Source organism: Bipolaris victoriae (assembly GCF_000527765.1).
Source record: "Bipolaris victoriae FI3 unplaced genomic scaffold scaffold_12, whole genome shotgun sequence".
Classification (NCBI taxonomy): Eukaryota; Fungi; Ascomycota; class Dothideomycetes; order Pleosporales; family Pleosporaceae; genus Bipolaris; species Bipolaris victoriae.
This window is the reverse complement of record NW_014575380.1, coordinates 43117-59550: the sequence shown is the minus strand read 5'-3', so window position 1 is coordinate 59550 and position 16434 is coordinate 43117. Positions and strand designations below refer to the sequence as shown.

General features: G+C 52.2%; 7 protein-coding genes across 7 annotated transcripts; 4 read left to right on the top strand and 3 right to left on the bottom strand.

Moving 5' to 3' along the window:
- Positions 1-1858: 1858 nt before the first annotated feature.
- On the top strand, positions 1859-2200 carry COCVIDRAFT_34543 (hypothetical protein; the record flags this gene model as incomplete). The annotated part of the gene is made up of 1 exon (XM_014704836.1): positions 1859-2200. One exon carries the CDS (start codon positions 1859-1861, stop codon positions 2198-2200), a length of 342 nt encoding a protein of 113 aa, XP_014560322.1.
- Positions 2201-2596: 396 nt separating this feature from the next.
- Positions 2597-4234, top strand: COCVIDRAFT_34542 (hypothetical protein; the record flags this gene model as incomplete). Its single annotated transcript, XM_014704835.1, has 4 exons — positions 2597-2803; positions 2860-3553; positions 3614-3986; positions 4057-4234. 4 exons carry the CDS (start codon positions 2597-2599, stop codon positions 4232-4234), a joined length of 1452 nt encoding a protein of 483 aa, XP_014560321.1.
- Positions 4235-5346: 1112 nt separating this feature from the next.
- Positions 5347-6156, bottom strand: COCVIDRAFT_89456 (hypothetical protein; the record flags this gene model as incomplete). The annotated part of the gene is made up of 1 exon (XM_014704834.1): positions 5347-6156. One exon carries the CDS (start codon positions 6154-6156, stop codon positions 5347-5349), a length of 810 nt encoding a protein of 269 aa, XP_014560320.1.
- Positions 6157-8018: 1862 nt separating this feature from the next.
- On the top strand, positions 8019-9248 carry COCVIDRAFT_89536 (hypothetical protein; the record flags this gene model as incomplete). The annotated part of the gene is made up of 2 exons (XM_014704833.1): positions 8019-9028; positions 9110-9248. 2 exons carry the CDS (start codon positions 8019-8021, stop codon positions 9246-9248), a joined length of 1149 nt encoding a protein of 382 aa, XP_014560319.1.
- Positions 9249-9995: 747 nt separating this feature from the next.
- On the bottom strand, positions 9996-10598 carry COCVIDRAFT_89650 (hypothetical protein; the record flags this gene model as incomplete). The annotated part of the gene is made up of 1 exon (XM_014704832.1): positions 9996-10598. The coding sequence occupies one exon, from the start codon at positions 10596-10598 to the stop codon at positions 9996-9998; it is 603 nt and encodes a 200-aa protein (XP_014560318.1).
- Positions 10599-10960: 362 nt separating this feature from the next.
- Positions 10961-11738, top strand: COCVIDRAFT_89623 (hypothetical protein; the record flags this gene model as incomplete). Its single annotated transcript, XM_014704831.1, has 3 exons — positions 10961-10981; positions 11185-11452; positions 11551-11738. 3 exons carry the CDS (start codon positions 10961-10963, stop codon positions 11736-11738), a joined length of 477 nt encoding a protein of 158 aa, XP_014560317.1.
- A 334-nt stretch (positions 11739-12072) lies between these two features.
- COCVIDRAFT_34537 (hypothetical protein) lies at positions 12073-15795 on the bottom strand (the record flags this gene model as incomplete). The annotated part of the gene is made up of 6 exons (XM_014704830.1): positions 12073-14877; positions 15065-15101; positions 15284-15410; positions 15465-15576; positions 15632-15704; positions 15758-15795. 6 exons carry the CDS (start codon positions 15793-15795, stop codon positions 12073-12075), a joined length of 3192 nt encoding a protein of 1063 aa, XP_014560316.1.
- Between the last annotated feature and the right edge of the window lie 639 nt (positions 15796-16434).

Sequence of the window (16434 nt, the reverse complement as noted above, 5' to 3'; positions counted from 1 at the left end):
GATTTAACATACTTGGCCTTGGATGAGCTTGTTTATGTAGATTGTTTGTAGGGAGTCTGAGTCAGTGTAGGAGTATTACCGGCTTACTATCCACTGCTTCCTTGGTCCAATTACAGCCTTTATCTCCATTCCTAAAGATTACAACATAGATCGTAAACCTAAAGAATAACCTCCCTAATACTAGAGATGCGTTTTGGTCGGTGTAGAGGACTTTTTCCACCTTACTGTTATCGGTTTGGCAAAATACGATTGCATACATGGTCTATACAGTGTACCGAGAAGTCAAGGTTCTGGTTGATGCACCATTGGCTAACAGCTGTTTTCCTGGACTCTGACCTGTCTTGAGATTCCACTAACCTCGTATTTGTGCAGCTAGGCGCTGATCTCCGAAATATCATGCACATTGCGATTTGCTCTTAGGTAAATAGGCATCCAGCTCGACATATCGGCTGTACACGGATGAGTCGATTTCGTTCATGAAGGAGTCACAGTTCTCACAGTTTTGACTGCGACAATCCGAAATAAATCAATTGTCCATTCCATGTCAAATCCTACAGGCTCTTGGTATAGCCATATCAACTCTCCAAGTTCTCATGCTAGATCGGTGATGAGTTCGGCAGTGCATCAGAACCAAGCACCGAGGAATCTTGGAGCTGTTCACGCGACAAGCTGGATCCGCACTTTCCGGCTTGCTTGTGCGGATACTTATCCGCAGCTCGATTGGCAGTGGTATATATCAAAGCAATTCCCGCCCTTTAACGAGTCCTAGCATTGCGCCCCAATGTACATCGACATGCTGACGAGAAAAAAAGGTCTTCGTTGGTTGGTATCACCGTGCTCCCTAGCTTAACCCTTCCGTCGGGTAACACAAAGGATCAGCGACACACTGTTACATCCAGGCACTTGGTAAACCTGTTTGCTCCACAACCCCGTGGGGTCCCAACGTGCCCTTTCAGATTTTGTTGGGAGATCGTCGCTGTCACCGTCACAACCGCCGTCATAAGCGCCCCGTCCACTTTATACTCACGGCCGTGATTACCGTATGGCTAGATGGATAACCCGAGGATTTCTCTAGTACTGCGCGTATTACTCACGTCATCTACGTCCATAACCCGAGAGCGGATATCGCACCGCTGCATTCCTATCGACGGATTGGGCACTTGCTAGTTTCCGGTGTTGTACATGGCATGGCTTGCCATCACCACTACCTCCCGCGACCTGAACCCGGAATGTCCCGTGGGGAAAGACAACAACCTTTGGCGCGGTGCGTGCTGGCCAAGACGAGAATTGCTCCACGGACTCGCTTGGCCGCGACATGATTGGGTCCGTGGTAGGGTGGAAGAAAAGTCGAAGCCACGCTCCTTGGCCACGCTCGAGACGAAGTCACACCATCCCCGACCAATTCGACCACTTGTTCTCCAAACACGCGATCACAACTGCAGCGCGGCTGAGAATCCATGCTTCACAAGACAATTAGCTCTCTAATTATGCAACAAGCTCCACCATTGGCACGAAATCCCCCGCAATGCCACTAGCCCAAGATCTTGGGATCTTGGGGTTGATCTGGGCTCGCTTGGCCTAGACGTTAGTGGAACACCGAGCTGGTTTCCCTGCCACCAGGTCAGTCGGCATCACGAAACACCAAGCCTTTGTGGACTTGCCAAACTACTTGTCTCCCCGACAAGGCCGCCGAAGCCCAGGGTTTTGTCTGGGCTTTTGACCGGAACCAGTCACAAGGACTGACTAAGAAACGTTCTCCATGACGAACCCCGGCCGTCAAGCCGTCGGCAGTCATACGGATTACCTTCCTGGGATGGTATATGCGTATTTTTTTCTTCGCCTCCGATGTCAGCAGTGCATGCTGACCGAGAGAGAGAGTCTTGTTTTTGGAAAAGACTTCTTTGCATTCTTTGCACTCTCAAGAGGGGACTCGGCGTCAAAGGGACCAAGCCGCCTGTTTGTGACCATCAGTGTAGCTTACAGTAGGTGGCGTTCACACTATTTGAATATCGATACTGCAGTTGCGTCGGATACGAGACCTCCGACAAGTGGGCGCTGTCCGTTACCCCAGCCTAAGCTATTAGAATGCGGAAAGGTGACTGGTGATGCCCAGCTTCTAAGGCAGTCCGCCCTCAGGGCCCTCCACAACTCGCATATTTGCGATTCAGAATCGGGATTTGCACCCAATCACTTTGTCTGAGCGCTGGGCAATTGTGTTTGGAAACCCCGCATTCCCCGTTTTAGCCACACCGGGAGCTCCAAACTTGTTCCAAGGCGGCCGGGAGAAGTGCCCTGAGATGGCTTGGAAGGCATGCACGCGCGGAGGTACCTTGACAAGTTCGTGTGTTTTCGGAAGAGAGTAGTTGGGGATGATCTGGGGCAAAAAACATGGAGGTCTTCACCCCACACTGAAACGTGGGCCGTGAATATAAGAGACGAAGCCCACGTCCCCGGATTCTTTCTTCTCCAGATCATCCAGCTCGGTCTCTGGGGATCTAACAGTACTTTGTTCATCTCTTTGTCTACCACATCATTTCCAAGTCTTTGTAGCTGTAGAACAGTAACTTGACTGGAATATTGATACAAAATCGCCACCATGCAGGACACCAAGAAGGACCATGCCGTTATGATGGAGCGGGCTCAAACTCATGATGATGAGCCCATAAAGCCCATCCCTCAAGTCGACAAGATCGATTATTCAGGAGCTCATGAGAAGACGGATCCGCGAGAAATCGCGCTGGTCAAGAAGCTGGACAAATGGATTATGCCCATGTTGTGGTCCATGTACTGGCTCAACTACCTGGTATGGTCACCCAGCCACCTGATTGTGAAGACAGCAGAATCACTGACACTACACAGGATCGTAATGCCATTGCACTGGCACGTCTTGATGACTTGGAAGAGGACCTCAACCTCAGCAGCACGCAGTATCAGACGTGCGTCAGCATCCTGTTTGTCGGATACCTGCTTGGTCAGATTCCCAGCAACATGCTTCTCAACCGAGTTCGCCCATCACGATACATGGGGGTCTGCATGGCTCTGTGGGCCGTCGTCTCCGCCCTCACTGCGCTGTCCAAAGACTTTACTGGTCTCCTCCTCACCCGCTTCTTCCTAGGTATCACAGAATCTCCGTACTACCCTGGCGCTGTCTATCTGCTGTCCTCGTTCTACACCCGTAAGGAGGTCGCAACCCGTATCGCCATCCTGTACACTGGTAACATTCTCGCTACCGCCTTCGCTGGTCTTATTGCCGCAGGCATTTTCCACGGCTTGAGTGATGTTGGAGGGATCAGTGGCTGGAAGTGGCTCTTTATCCTTCAGGGAGCCGTCACCTTTGTTATTGCAATTGCTGGCTACTTTTTGCTCCCTGACTTCCCCCACAACACCTGGTGGTTGACCCAAGAGGAGCGTGATCTCGCCACTAACCGCATGGCCCTCGATACTGTCGGCAACCAGGGTGAGACATCTGTGTGGGCTGGTTTCCGCCAGGCTGGAAAGGACCCCATGGTCTGGATCTTTGCCGGCATGGCACACATGCATTTGGCTGCTAATGGTAAGCTAAACACAACTTTTGGATATGGGAGCAGGACAGTGTACTAACTTTGACAAATAGGTTTTAAGAACTTCTTCCCTACCGTTGTCAAGACCCTCGGCTTCAGTCAGACCATCACCCTTGTCCTGACCTGCCCTCCCTACCTCATCGCTGGCGCCGTCACAATCGCCGTGTCGTGGTCTTCGGGCAAGTTCAACGAGCGAACCTGGCACATCACCATCTCCAAAGCAGTAGCCACTTTTGGTTTCGGACTCGCCTGCGCTGATATCGGTGTTGCGGGCCGCTACGTCGCCATGGTCATCTTCACCATCGGTACATATGGCGTCAACTCGCTCATTCTCGGTTGGTGTGGATCCACCTGTGGTCAAACACCTGAGAAGAAGGCCGTCGCAATCGGTATCGTGACTACTGTCATGAACGCTTCGTTTATCTGGTATGCTTCCTCTCTTTTCAGACGAAACTTACAAAAAAAAATGACAGCCAAGCTAACATGACTAACACAGGACCCCTTACCTCTGGCCCAAGTCCGACGAACCCAAGTACATCATTGCGCTCAGTTCCTCCGCCGCCTTCTCCGTCATGACTGCCGTCCTGGCCTGGGTTGCCAAGATCCTGTTTCTCCGCAAGAACAAGCAGATTCGCGAGGAGGACAGCGATGCTCAGAACTTTTATGTCTACTAAAGAAAACCCAAAAGGAGGAGCAGTGGAATATTGGAAGTACTCAAGATGGCTATGGTGCAACGGAATTTAAAATCTCACAGCATTGATTGCTAGAGTATCTTTTTATTTCCATGAATTGTTTTCGATGAGATAATGAGAAATGAATAATACTGTTTATTTTATTTGATGGATTCAAGACGATATCAAGACGCGCGCTGTACTTATTCCACTCAAGAAGATATGCATGTGAAAACGGATACCATCATTGAAACTTCAATCTAATCCCAAACATTACATATCGATGTTAAAAAAAACATATCACATACATTCCCAACAAATGCACGTGTCGTCCAAACCAAAGAGCAAGAAGAAGAAGAAGAAGAAGAAGTATGACTAACCCCCCACTAATCCCAATCCGACACACCACACACACATGAAGAGAGGCGAACACCCGTTTGTCTTGGCAAAACGCGGCTATGTACGTAAACCCCCCCCCCAGCCGCACCAAAAAAACCACAGTCAGCGAGTCATTCTAGGCAACCACCTTTTGTTGCCCAATTTTTTTTTTGGGAATTTCTAAACAAGGAAGCTAAGTGCGGGAGATGTGTCATGGATAATTGGGTGGCTAGCTGGGAAATCTTTTGGAAGGGGGTAGCGAATCGGATGTTGAGGCGGGAAAGGGAAGGGAGCGGATATAAGAGTTGTTTCCCTCGAATGTTAAATGCCTCTTTTTGCTCGTTTTGTTTTTTTTCTCTCTGTTGAAAATCACGCATGGGCATTCGTGTGTGTATACTAATTCCATTGTTCGTCTTGGAGAAGAGATGGATTCAACTGACTTGATGGGGTCGGTCGTACAGAAAAAAGATGGATAAGAGGGGGGCGCTCTCTCCAGGCAGCAACTTAAAACCAAGAATACGAGAAGAAAAAAACGAGAAGAGAAGGGATATCCTGCAGGGCTCCCGAACGAGTAGAAAAAACGCCAGAATAACGCCGAGGCTATGCTTTTTGTGTGTCCTTGGTGTGCCAGTCTGCGGACGACGGTAATGGGAAAGATGTGCGCCGAAATCGTAAGAGAAAAGAGTAGGAGCAAAGAACAAAAAAAAGGCGGGATAAAAAAGGAAATGGGGTAAACGTCATGACTGTCGCATCGTCCTAACATGCTGCGTCCGGTGCGGTCGTCCACCTCTTTCCCGCCTCGCACCACCCATCTCGACGAAATTGCCCGGCGGACGAGTCAAATTGTGATTTCCTGCCTTGAGCTCCTTCAGATCCTCAGCATCAATCAAGCGTCGTTGCCATAGATACTCGAAAAGGGCAAAATCCGGTCGACTAGTCCGCAGCGTCTGGCCATACATGACATGAGCCGAAGCAACATGATGCATGCGAGCAGCCCAAGCAGCATGACCTCCACCCTCACATGCGCGAGCTGTCCAGTCACAAAGTGGACACTGCACTTTCAAAGGGGGTTCCTCGCCGCGGAAATGCGATAAGCAATGTCGTTCCCATTCCTCCTGGTTGTGCGAGATATAATTGCAGTCGAGGAACCAAAAAGCACATTCGAACACTGGCGCGCGGGTCATGCCCTGTGGCATTTCAAGGACGCCCTCATGTCCCTCTTCGAGCAGCGGGTACCCAGCAAGGTGGCCGGCGAGGCCCGTACTAACGCTCGTCTCGGTAGGCGTGGCTTCGGTGCAGCACGAGTGCAGCGACGGGGGACTATGAGTCGAGACATTGGACTGGTGGATCAGAGCCGGCGCCATGGACGAGACGCTCTTGATGGACTCTGGTTCGAGCACCAGGCTGTCAGCCGCCGGGGCCTGGATGCCGTGCAGGTATTGCGAGCCGATGTGTACCAGACGGGCAGAGAGGTCGGGTTGCTGCACCCAGTCGTGCAGCGTGGGCGTTACATCACGGTCGCGCTGGCGGAGAGCGGCCAAAGACATGTTTGGTGCGACTTGCGGGGTCGGCTGTGGCGCAGGCATCAGCCTCAGGCGAAGACGAGTCTTGATTGGGTGGGAAGAGGGGCAGAGTGCATCTTTCTGGCCTTGCGGACAGGTGTGGGCAAGGCGGTGCAAGCGAATCAGGACTCACTGGGTCTTTACAGGGTCTGCGAGGCGTACGCCCGGCATCAACGTCGAGGGAAAGATGGGGATGTGAGGAGTGAAGGGTAGGGCTTAGCGTGGGTGTGTTTGTGGGGGACGGTCTGTTCCGGTCTGGGTCGACGAGAGTCTAGGGCGACGGATGTCGTGGCCGGCGGGTAGGGAGAGTCGGGGGTGTTTTTTATGTCCAAGATCTCGATGTGTCGGTCTCAAAGCAGATCAGATGGTTTCTGCGAGATGCGGCTCTGGGAGGGATTGGCATCTTTGTCGCTGCTCGGATCTTCACACCCACCGACCGCTTGCATACCAAGTCGCCCATGGTGAGTAACCGTCATTAGCCCATCGACCACGACGGCGTCACGCCCTCGAGCAACGGCTCGCCTTGCCCTCAGCGATAGTGAATTGATTGGGCCGGCAGCCTGCAGATGACGGCTGTCTGCAGAAGTGGGGTGACGCCTCTGAACAGCCGAACACCCTTTCCCCACTGCATGGCCGACCGCTCCCGTGCCACTACGAATTGACCTCTTGTATGGCGCTTTGTCGGTGAACCCGATGGGCTGTCCCGAATGAAGAGTCATCTGAATTGGCTTGGCCTACGCAAATATACTGCACTTTGGTGTGTCTGCACTGTGGTCATGTGCTTGGTGGAGATTAACGACTCTGTTGGTCCAAATATAAGAGTGACATAGGTATGAACAGATGTATATCTGTGGTTGCGGCACAGCAGATCAGAGCGACCGACTGAAGCAGGGTCAGTAGACCAGCTGGGGCAAGAGTGCATGCTGCCATCACATACTATCACCGTACATACAACGTACATATTTACACTTTGATTTTTATCTTCACAGTGCGTCCAACTGGGATGATCGACCACGAACCATGTACATACCGTATGTAATTAATAACCAGCAATACGAATGGAGTAATTCGCTCGTCAAGCTGGTGACAAACTTTCGGCCCATGCCGGAAATACCAAGACCGTGTTGACACATACCTGGCTTCGTACATCCAACATGACGGCAACTCCCTATATCGCCCTGAGAAGTGGGAGAATGCCAGCTGTACGTACAGTGTTGCGGTCCCAGCGAATGCGCCCATGACTGGCCCTTGGCACTCTGATGTCGCGTTTCATACTACGCGAACGATCCCTGCTGCTTCAAGCGGCCTGCGACACAACCTCAGCACAAAACCACTGCCGTGCGCATGTGCACCATCCCCCCGTTTCCGTGGCTCGCGACCTCTCTTGGCCATGTTCTGGTTTCATTCTGCAGCCCACATTCAACCTCTTCCACGTGAACTGATCTGGGTCTCCCGACACCCATAGCACCCAAGTACCTACAGTATCAGCCGCCCAACATCTTAGCTCCTCAACGCTACCGTCTCAGATCCTCGTGTCACGACACTTTGCCGTCGCGGCACGTCCTAGGACCGTGATAAAACTGGAGACCAACCTTGCATAGCAGCCGCAGCCACCCCTTCCCGCGCATGATCACTTTTCCACGAACCGTCATAGTGTCCGCGGTACCCTGGATTCGCCTACTTCACCCTTAGGCCGAGCTCCCGCTTTACGAACGACGCTGTCGCTGCTGTCGTAATACTCGCTCGCTCTAGAAGCCAAAGATCGGCAAAACTTCCATGCTCATACAACGCCATAACATCATACGGAAATACCGATCGACTGCATCGCTGCCCACGCCTTGGGCGACATGCTCACACTCGCCTCGCTCTACAGCCTCCCTCCCGTACTCCTCAGCCTCACAATCACACGCGCCTACGCATCCCCAGATGGAGTTATCGGCGACCAGAAGACGCGTGTCCGCCCTACCTTCGCGACCACCTTGACCGGCGGCGAGGGCTGTGACCTGTCCGAGATTGACGACATCCGCGAGGGCTTCTCCGAGATGGTTGCCCTGTTTGCCGCTGCTACGCCCTTTGACCCCACCTCGCAGCCAGGACGAGAGTTCTTCGGCCCCTCGATAGCTGGAAACTACACCGACATGATTGCTAAGAATCTGCAGCGAGCAGCAAACTACGGAGTACTCGACGGAGAGGACGGTGCCATCAATGCTGACATCCATATACGGTGCGACGACCCCATGAACCTTTGCGACAAAGGCAACAGACGCGAAGGTAACCACGCCGCCTACAACCTCGGCAACGAACCGCACGTTGTCTTCTGCTCCGACTACTTTGACATGGACCCCCTCGAGGCGCGAATAAACAACAAGGCCGAAGACCAAATCCAAAAGGACCGCCTGATGGAATACTACAACCGCGCTTCTCTGTGGGCACGCATGGTGATGCATTTCTCCGACATCGGCACAGCAGTCGTCCAACGGCCCACTCCTGCACCTCCAAACTCGACCACCGAATGGATTGTGACCTCTTCTGAAGGTCCAATGAATACGTCTGTGCTCGCTGGCGTGCTCAACGAACAGGGTGATGGCCCAACCGACCGCCAAACCCTCAAGTACGCATACGGTGCCACACGCGCAAAGCTGCTCGCCACTCTATCCACCCAGATGCCCTATGATGCTGCAAACAATGCTGAGAACTATGCTCTCTACGCCCTGTCGCAGTACATTATCAAAGACAAGACCTTCTACCCCGCAGTCCCCATCATGGATTTCCCAAACGAAGCAAGCGTGCTTACCAATGACAACCTCCAGGATGGCGAAAGGTGCAAATATGCCTTTTTCGACATGTCCGACGTCGTGTGAGTTTCTCCTTTCCCCTTTATTTCTTTTCCGTCCTAGCATGGTGCAGACATGTGCATAAAGGCTAATGTTACAAACAGTGCAAGACCGTCGGATATGTTATTAGAAGGCGCGCCACTACCCTCTGCAGCCTCATCTTCTCGTGCCTTGTCTTCGGCCATGATAGGCATGACTGGCGCTGCCTTAGTCTACGCCTTCATGGCCACGTCGATTGGATGAAGTGGATCAAAGTTGCGAGAAACGCCAAGCATTTCTGTGTTTGAGTGGAAATTTTCCAAGAAGAAGAAGAGCAAAACCAAATCTCTTGCTAGGAGATGTAAATGGCATGGGAGCCATGTATGCGTTAAAATCCCCCGCTAAACCTTGTGTGCGTCTGGCAACGCTGATTGCCTGATGTGAACCCATGATGGACAGACATCGTATGATGCGACACGGGTCCGGGAAAGCACCTCCTCGTATTGGATGAGTACGTAAAACCCCTAACCCTGTCATCTTTTTTGATACCGCTTTCGATCTACAAGCGGATACTTGGGTCGTACGGAAGCGTAAATGACTACGCCTGGCAAGACTTGGGTGTGGTAGGGGACCATGGGCGCCAAGGGATAGTAATTTTGACTCCGTAGCTCCACGCTAGTATGTAGAGTCCTATCATGATGGTAATTTTTCGACTGGCTGGTTGAAGAAATCAAGGCGAAGAAGAAAAGGCATAGATGTCTTTGACCTTGATGTCCTGGCCTGTTCGATAGCGATAGAGAAGATAGTAATAGTAATAGTCAAACAACAAATGTCGAATTGACAGTGACTGTATTGTGACTTCTATACCTTCTCTTGCACAGTCGACAAGCTGCGAGCACCGAATGTGGCAGTATGTTCTGTTCCAGTATGTCCTTCCGGGTATCAAGAGCAAGCATAGCTTTCTGAAGTAAGGCATAACTATGGAAATGTAAAAACAGTCGTAGTCGTGTATTACCCAATACTATATTTCGAAGATTGCCCTCGCATCCTGGGCGAAAGAGGTCGATGGACAGAAGGTGGATTCCAATCCGGCCGCTTCCTCGTCGGCCTTGAAGAGCCAGGCTCACCCGGTCCATTCTTCATAGCCTGCACTACGGCCTCGATGACGTTTCCCGTCTCCGCGCGCACCTCTGCATATTTAGCAGTAATCAAAGGCTCCTGAACGTGCAGTCTCAGGCTGCCAGTCAGATCCAGTTTCTTGCCCGCTTTCAGCAAGCCCATGAGATCTGGTCTATCTTGAATAGCTTTGGCATTGACAAACATGCCATGGTCGTCGTATCCTCGCTCTTTCAGTTCGTCTTTGATTGCATTGCGTAGACGGCGTCTCGCCCATGCTCGTACACAGCTCGACTTGCTCAGATTGACACCTGTAGTTGCATGCCACCAGAGTCCTTGTTTCTTGCGTTCTGCCTGTCTGCGCTTCTGCGTCTCATGGAGGGGATGCGAAGCGTCGCTTACGACGTGGTTGAGGATGAAGTTTTTGTATTCTGGCGCATAGCTTACTGTGAACGTATTGGGCTTGTTCTTAGCGAGGATTGCGAAGGCGCTCTTCATGACTCTCTTTTTTTTCTTTCTTCCTCGTTCTATCCGTCACGTTTCGACGAATTATGCACAGTGACGTTTGCAAAAAAAAAGGTCGAACACAAAAACGGTCACAAGGAAGACGGGTTGGCTGCTCGGGTGAGCGCCCAACGCTAGACTCAAGACAGGCAAGCGCAGGGCGTTTAGCGCCAAATGTCCAGGGCAGGCATCCCACAGTGACTGTGTCGGAATCCACGCGAAGGCGAAGCGGGCTGTGTGTGGTGCAAACAACGGGTCCCGCCACTACATAAGAACTTGCGCCCTGCTTTCTTAAGTCCCCCGACTCCCATCTCCACTTACAATCAACACACAAACAAGCTTCGACAACCGCCAGTATGCCGAAGAACAAGGGAAAGGTATGTTTGTTGTTGCTTCCTTTGGAGGGGCAAGGCTCCCCACTACATGCGCACACAACCTCCATGACGCTGCCTGGCCTCACTCCCAAGCAGCGTCTCACCTCACCTCATGGCGAAGTGTGAAGCGCTAGCACCACTCTATACATTTATTACCAAGACGCCCAAACAGCGTCAAATCACCTGCTAACCACCCCGAACCACAGGGAGGTAAAAACCGACGTAGGGGAAAGAACGAAAACGACAATGAAAAGCGCGAACTCGTCTTCAAGGAGGAGGGCCAAGAATACGCCCAAGTAGTAAAGATGCTCGGAAACGGTCGTCTGGAAGCCCAGTGCTTTGACGGCGCCCGCCGCCTCGCCCATATCCGCGGCAAGCTGAGGAAGAAGGTCTGGATCAACCAGGGTGACATCATCTTGCTCTCGCTGCGCGACTACCAAGACGAGAAGGGCGATGTTATCATGAAGTACTCTGGTATGTTTTTGAATGACCCCCTACCCGGACATTTTGCGTGTCGAGGGAGAAAAATCGAAGTGGTATAGGGTGTTTTGGCTGATGAGATATCGTTGTAGCCGACGAAGCCCGTTCATTAAAAGCTTACGGCGAACTCCCCGAGAACGCAAAGATCAACGAGACAGATACCTACGGCGACCAGGGCGACGAGGGCATCGGGTTCGAATTCGACGAGGACCGTGATGATAGTGACTCGGATGAGGCTGAGGGTGGTGGCAAGAAGGAAATTGATATTGATGATATCTAAAGCGAAGAGAGAGAGAGATGGGGAGAAGAGGTCCGCCATGCTGTCTCGACTCTTTGCTTTGCGCTTTCCGCGGCTTCTGGCGTTTTTGCGGTAGCGAGGGTTGGGCTGCTCAAATGCTGCTTCTTGCGAGCGGGCGGATGAGAGGGACAGACAGACAGAGAGAGTTTGTGGTTATTCTAATCAAATCGACTGTGGTGATGGAGGAACGATCCAGTTCTTCTTTATATTTGACATATTCTCCATGTTCCGCGACTCGAATTTGTCTACATTGAAAGAATGATGATTGGCCAAAAATGAACAACAACCGGCAAACCAAACCCATCAATGTCCCAAACTAACTAAACACCTGCAACTGCACATCCTCATACACACTCCGATTCAAAAACCGATGCGCCCTCCTCCCCACATCCGTACCCACTAGCCAACAAATCTCGCGCTCACTCATATTCGCCACCTCGAGTATATTCTCGCTCTGAAGCATCAGCGTCGTAACCGCATTCTCGTTGATCCCCGGTAGCGCCCTCAGCATATCCTGACTTGTCTGGTTGAAACTGCGCATCTCGTCGCCGCTAAGATGGGGATCGAGACCCAATTGGACGGCGCGCAGGGGATCCGGTTCATCTTGCTGTTTCTTTAACTCTGCGAAGATCTCTGCGGTTTGATAGGGGGATGAGGACCAGATGATGCGGAGGCGGGGGAAGGCGAGGGTGAGCATTACGAGTTTGGATTGGAGGTCCGGGGTTGTTGCTGATGAGAAGGCGGAATTGGTGCTTGAAGCGGCGGGGGCGGAGAAATCGGTAAAGGGTTCGAGAGTGAAGGATTTGTTTTGGTCAAATTCGATGAGGAGCATGGGGTGTTTGTAGTGTTCAGTCATTGATTCTACTTGGTTGAAGAGACGGCCGTTGGTGAATGATGCGATCAGGTCGCGGATGGATTTGCGCTCCACGCATATCTGGGGGGTGAGGACGTAGTCGCCGACTGTGAGCATGCAGGGCACGATTACCATGGAGCGGCCATGGAGGAGTGAAGGGAGTGACGAGCGGAATTCTCGTACGTCGACGACGACGCGAGGAGGTTCGGCAGTGGCGGCGAGCCGGCCTCCTCCTGCTATCCTTGTGTTGATTGTGCGCAAAAAGGATTCCTCGGGTGCGAGATTGACAGATGGGTTCTGGGTAAAGGCCATGTTTGCGCGCTCTTTGATGAGCCGCGTGAATGCATCTTTTTCACGACGAACAGCCGACAAGTAGCGTTGCTCTTCAACACTGCCGCCATAGTACATGAAGAATACCTTGACAGTCCGGTCCGTGTGGGAAGACCGGTACACTTCGATACGTCGGATGAAAGCCGCGTCCGGCTCGTACATGATGACATATCTCGGTTTCGTTTCGTCAAGAACGTGCTCGTCTAGGTCTCCAGAGTAGGGATGTATGATGATCAACGAGTTCATGTCGAAGAGTTCATAGTAGCTTTCCATGTTTTCCAAAGGGTCGAGACCTACTTCTCCTGGTTTTTGCGCTGCTTCCACTTCGGTGGGCTCAAGTTCGGCCATGAGACTGGCAATGTGCGCGTCACGGTCTCCAGCTGTACGGACTGCGCCTGTGTCACCTCTTGAAGGACCAGCTGCTGCATTGGCTCCTCCTCTGACGCGACGTCGCTTGTTAGGCGGAGGTTTGCCAGAAGTCGGACGTGCGCCACTTTGAGCATTCTTGTCTGTGTTGTTGTTGATGGCTTTTTGGTTCTCCGAGAATAGAGCAGCACTGACTTTGCCAAAATCGCGTTTCCACGCCAGGTAGCTGCGCAGCTTACGTCGCATCATGAATTTTGCTGATGGCTCATACTCTTCTTCATCTTCATCTGCAGAGCCCTCTGGTTTGACATACATGGTCTGTAGATATTCCCGTAACTGCGCGGCTGTACCCTGGTCGCCGCACATGATGAGAATCGACCCGTTTGACGAATCCTGCGGCGTGGGGTTCAAATATGCATCTTGCTCAATCTCTTGCAAAATTTCAGCTAGCTGCGTCCATTTGGGAAACTCTTCCAAGACAGGTTCCAGCGACTCGGGTACTGCATTTGAGGCGTTGGCTAGGTCAGCATTGGATACCTTGCCCGTGTACACTCTCCGCTTAGCTGTTGTGAAAATGGTATCAGCGGCATCGAGAAACAGCCAGGGGGACTGGTTCTGCTTCGTTGACCCTGGTGGGGGCTGGGAGGCCGCCAAGACGGTGTCGAGATACTTGTTGAAGTTCACAGCATCGTAGGTGAGGAGTGCATGTAAAATGGTCCGCAATAGGGACAAGTCACGAACAACCTGTCGCGTCTTGAAAGTAGTCCGATGCCAAACAGGATCCAACTGCCGTCGAATAATCTGGTCAAAGTTCTTATGCAATGCACTGTCCACTGTCCAGTCCTCGACTTCCAAGCCCGGGTTGCCCTTCTTGAGCTCGCTGATGCTAGCTTCCACACATGCCAATACAGCATTCTGTATATCCTGCATTGCTTCCGTCATGGGTACTTCCAATTCAATCACTTCAGCCTTCTTGCGTCCTTCGAGCGAGTTTGCAACGGCGACATGGAACCTTGGGTATAGCGCTGGTTTTGTCAAGAATAGATTCTTCATCATGTTGGTGAGTGGAGAGAACCCCGTGGTGAAGGGCTCTGGTGTGTCCGAGAAGGCTTTCAGGAAGCCAATCTTGTTCTTCTGCCGGTATATTCTCAAGATGAAGGCTTCCAGAGAAGTGGCCACGACTCGTTCAGCATGTAGCACTACGACACCAGTCACCGTCTCTGGGTTGAGCAGGCCGGACAAGAAATCCACAATCAGAATGCGCGACGTAATGCTGAATATGCCACCTTGTGCGTACATTTTCTCGCGTGTTCCGACGCTCATCAGATCGGTATTGACCAGGCTGAGGCCACGGCATTTGGGCGCGTTACTGACTGCCGCGTGCTCGGCCAGCGCCTCGCCGATCCACACATTTTCGCGGTCGTCAGCTCCGACGAGCAGGATGAGATTGTTACCGGCGGCATCGTACGAGTGTAGGAGATTTGTCACTATGCGCAAAAGGCCGAGGCCGCGGGCGAGAAGGACGAGCTCATCTTCCCCGCGTAGCTCATTGAAGATGTCTTGTTGAAACTCCTATGATGTCATCAGTACAAGGTGTCGCATATTGAAGCGAAGACATACGAGAGGCAACGAGAGCTTCACGGGGGCTTGCGCATCGCCGGGCATTGGGTACTGCTTCGACTGTCGGGGTGGGGCGGACAAACTAAGTTGGGGTGGTGATGCGCGTCCCGGGTTTTGCGCGGGCCTTACGCCAGATCACATGGGCGCGAGACCAATGCGAGGATATTGGAGTAATTCTTGGCAACTTTGAGAGCAAAGGCCATCTAGCAGCCAATTCAATCGTATCATACTTGATTCGCTGCCAGGGCTGAGGGTGGATAATTTGAGTCCGGATTTAAGAAGCGGCTTCAGATTGTGATACATGTAAAAATACAATAGTAAAAAAAGGGAATCATATCAAATCGGCTTGCTTGATCACTCTGCGCTTGCCCTGATCTCTGCCTGTCTTCTCCTGCTTTCAGCAGCATAGGCGTCGCGCTCCTCTCTGCGGGCTTGCTGCTCTGCCTCTGACCTCTTTGCATCCATTTCCTTTTGTGCAGTCCAGACTAGTTTGGTCAGCAGGCGGGCCAGGCATTATGTGTTAGCGGACGAAGACATACTAGGCTTATCCGACCTGGCAGCCTCTTTCAACTGGCCGACGAATGCATCAAATTCTTTCTGTCTTTGCTCTCGTCCTGCCAGAGCCTTCTTTTGGAGTTCTGGGTTGTATCTCTGCATATGTTGTAAGCAGGCTGCTAGGCGCATGCGCGTGGCAGAGCTGTGATACCTTGAAGATTTCCTCCTCTGTAGGTGTGACATACCAGACGAGCGCTGGCCCGCCTACGCAGAGGACTGCACCTCTTTGGAAAAGTCAGTATGTTGCTTGCAGATAACAACGAAACATGTCACATACGCTGAGAAGGCCTTGATGTATGTTCGGGCGGAAGGCATGATTATCTCTTTTGTAAGCTCACTCAGTGCTCAACTGGCAAGGATGGTTTGGTGCGTGTGTGTGTGTGTGTTGGCTAACGGCGGAGACGTGCACAGCCTGCAGCCAAAGTGGTGAAGTCAACATTCCATGCCGGCGCCACGGTGAAAAGAGGCTAGTGGGATGCGCCACGCCTACCGTCACGTGTATCTGTACCCCGGCAAGCCTGAGCTGCACTGCCACTGAGGCTGACGACGGCTGGTGGATTGCGGATGGTGGCTGGTGAATGGTGGCTGGTGGGCGGGGGGCCAGCGTTGGGTGCGGCGAACGGCGTTCCCGAAGCCCCCCAGGCTTCGATCGGCAGGGCTTGAGTGGTGCCAATTGGTCGAGTCTGTCGAGTTGCATAACCTGTGTATGATCTCCTCCCGCTCTGCAACTCTGTTCGTACAGACACTGTCTCCCCCCGCTGACCCTCCTCTTCTCACCGCCCGCCGCTGAAACCAATCGTGTCCTGCTTCTCTCATCTCGGCTGATGACGAACAATCATAATGCTGTCGTTATCATGATGAAAGCTCATTTAATCAATTGGCGGTGCTGCTAATTAACGGCCTTGATTCGCTTGCCCCCTCCCAGTCGCTTAATGCGGCGTTTCAGGGCGCCCC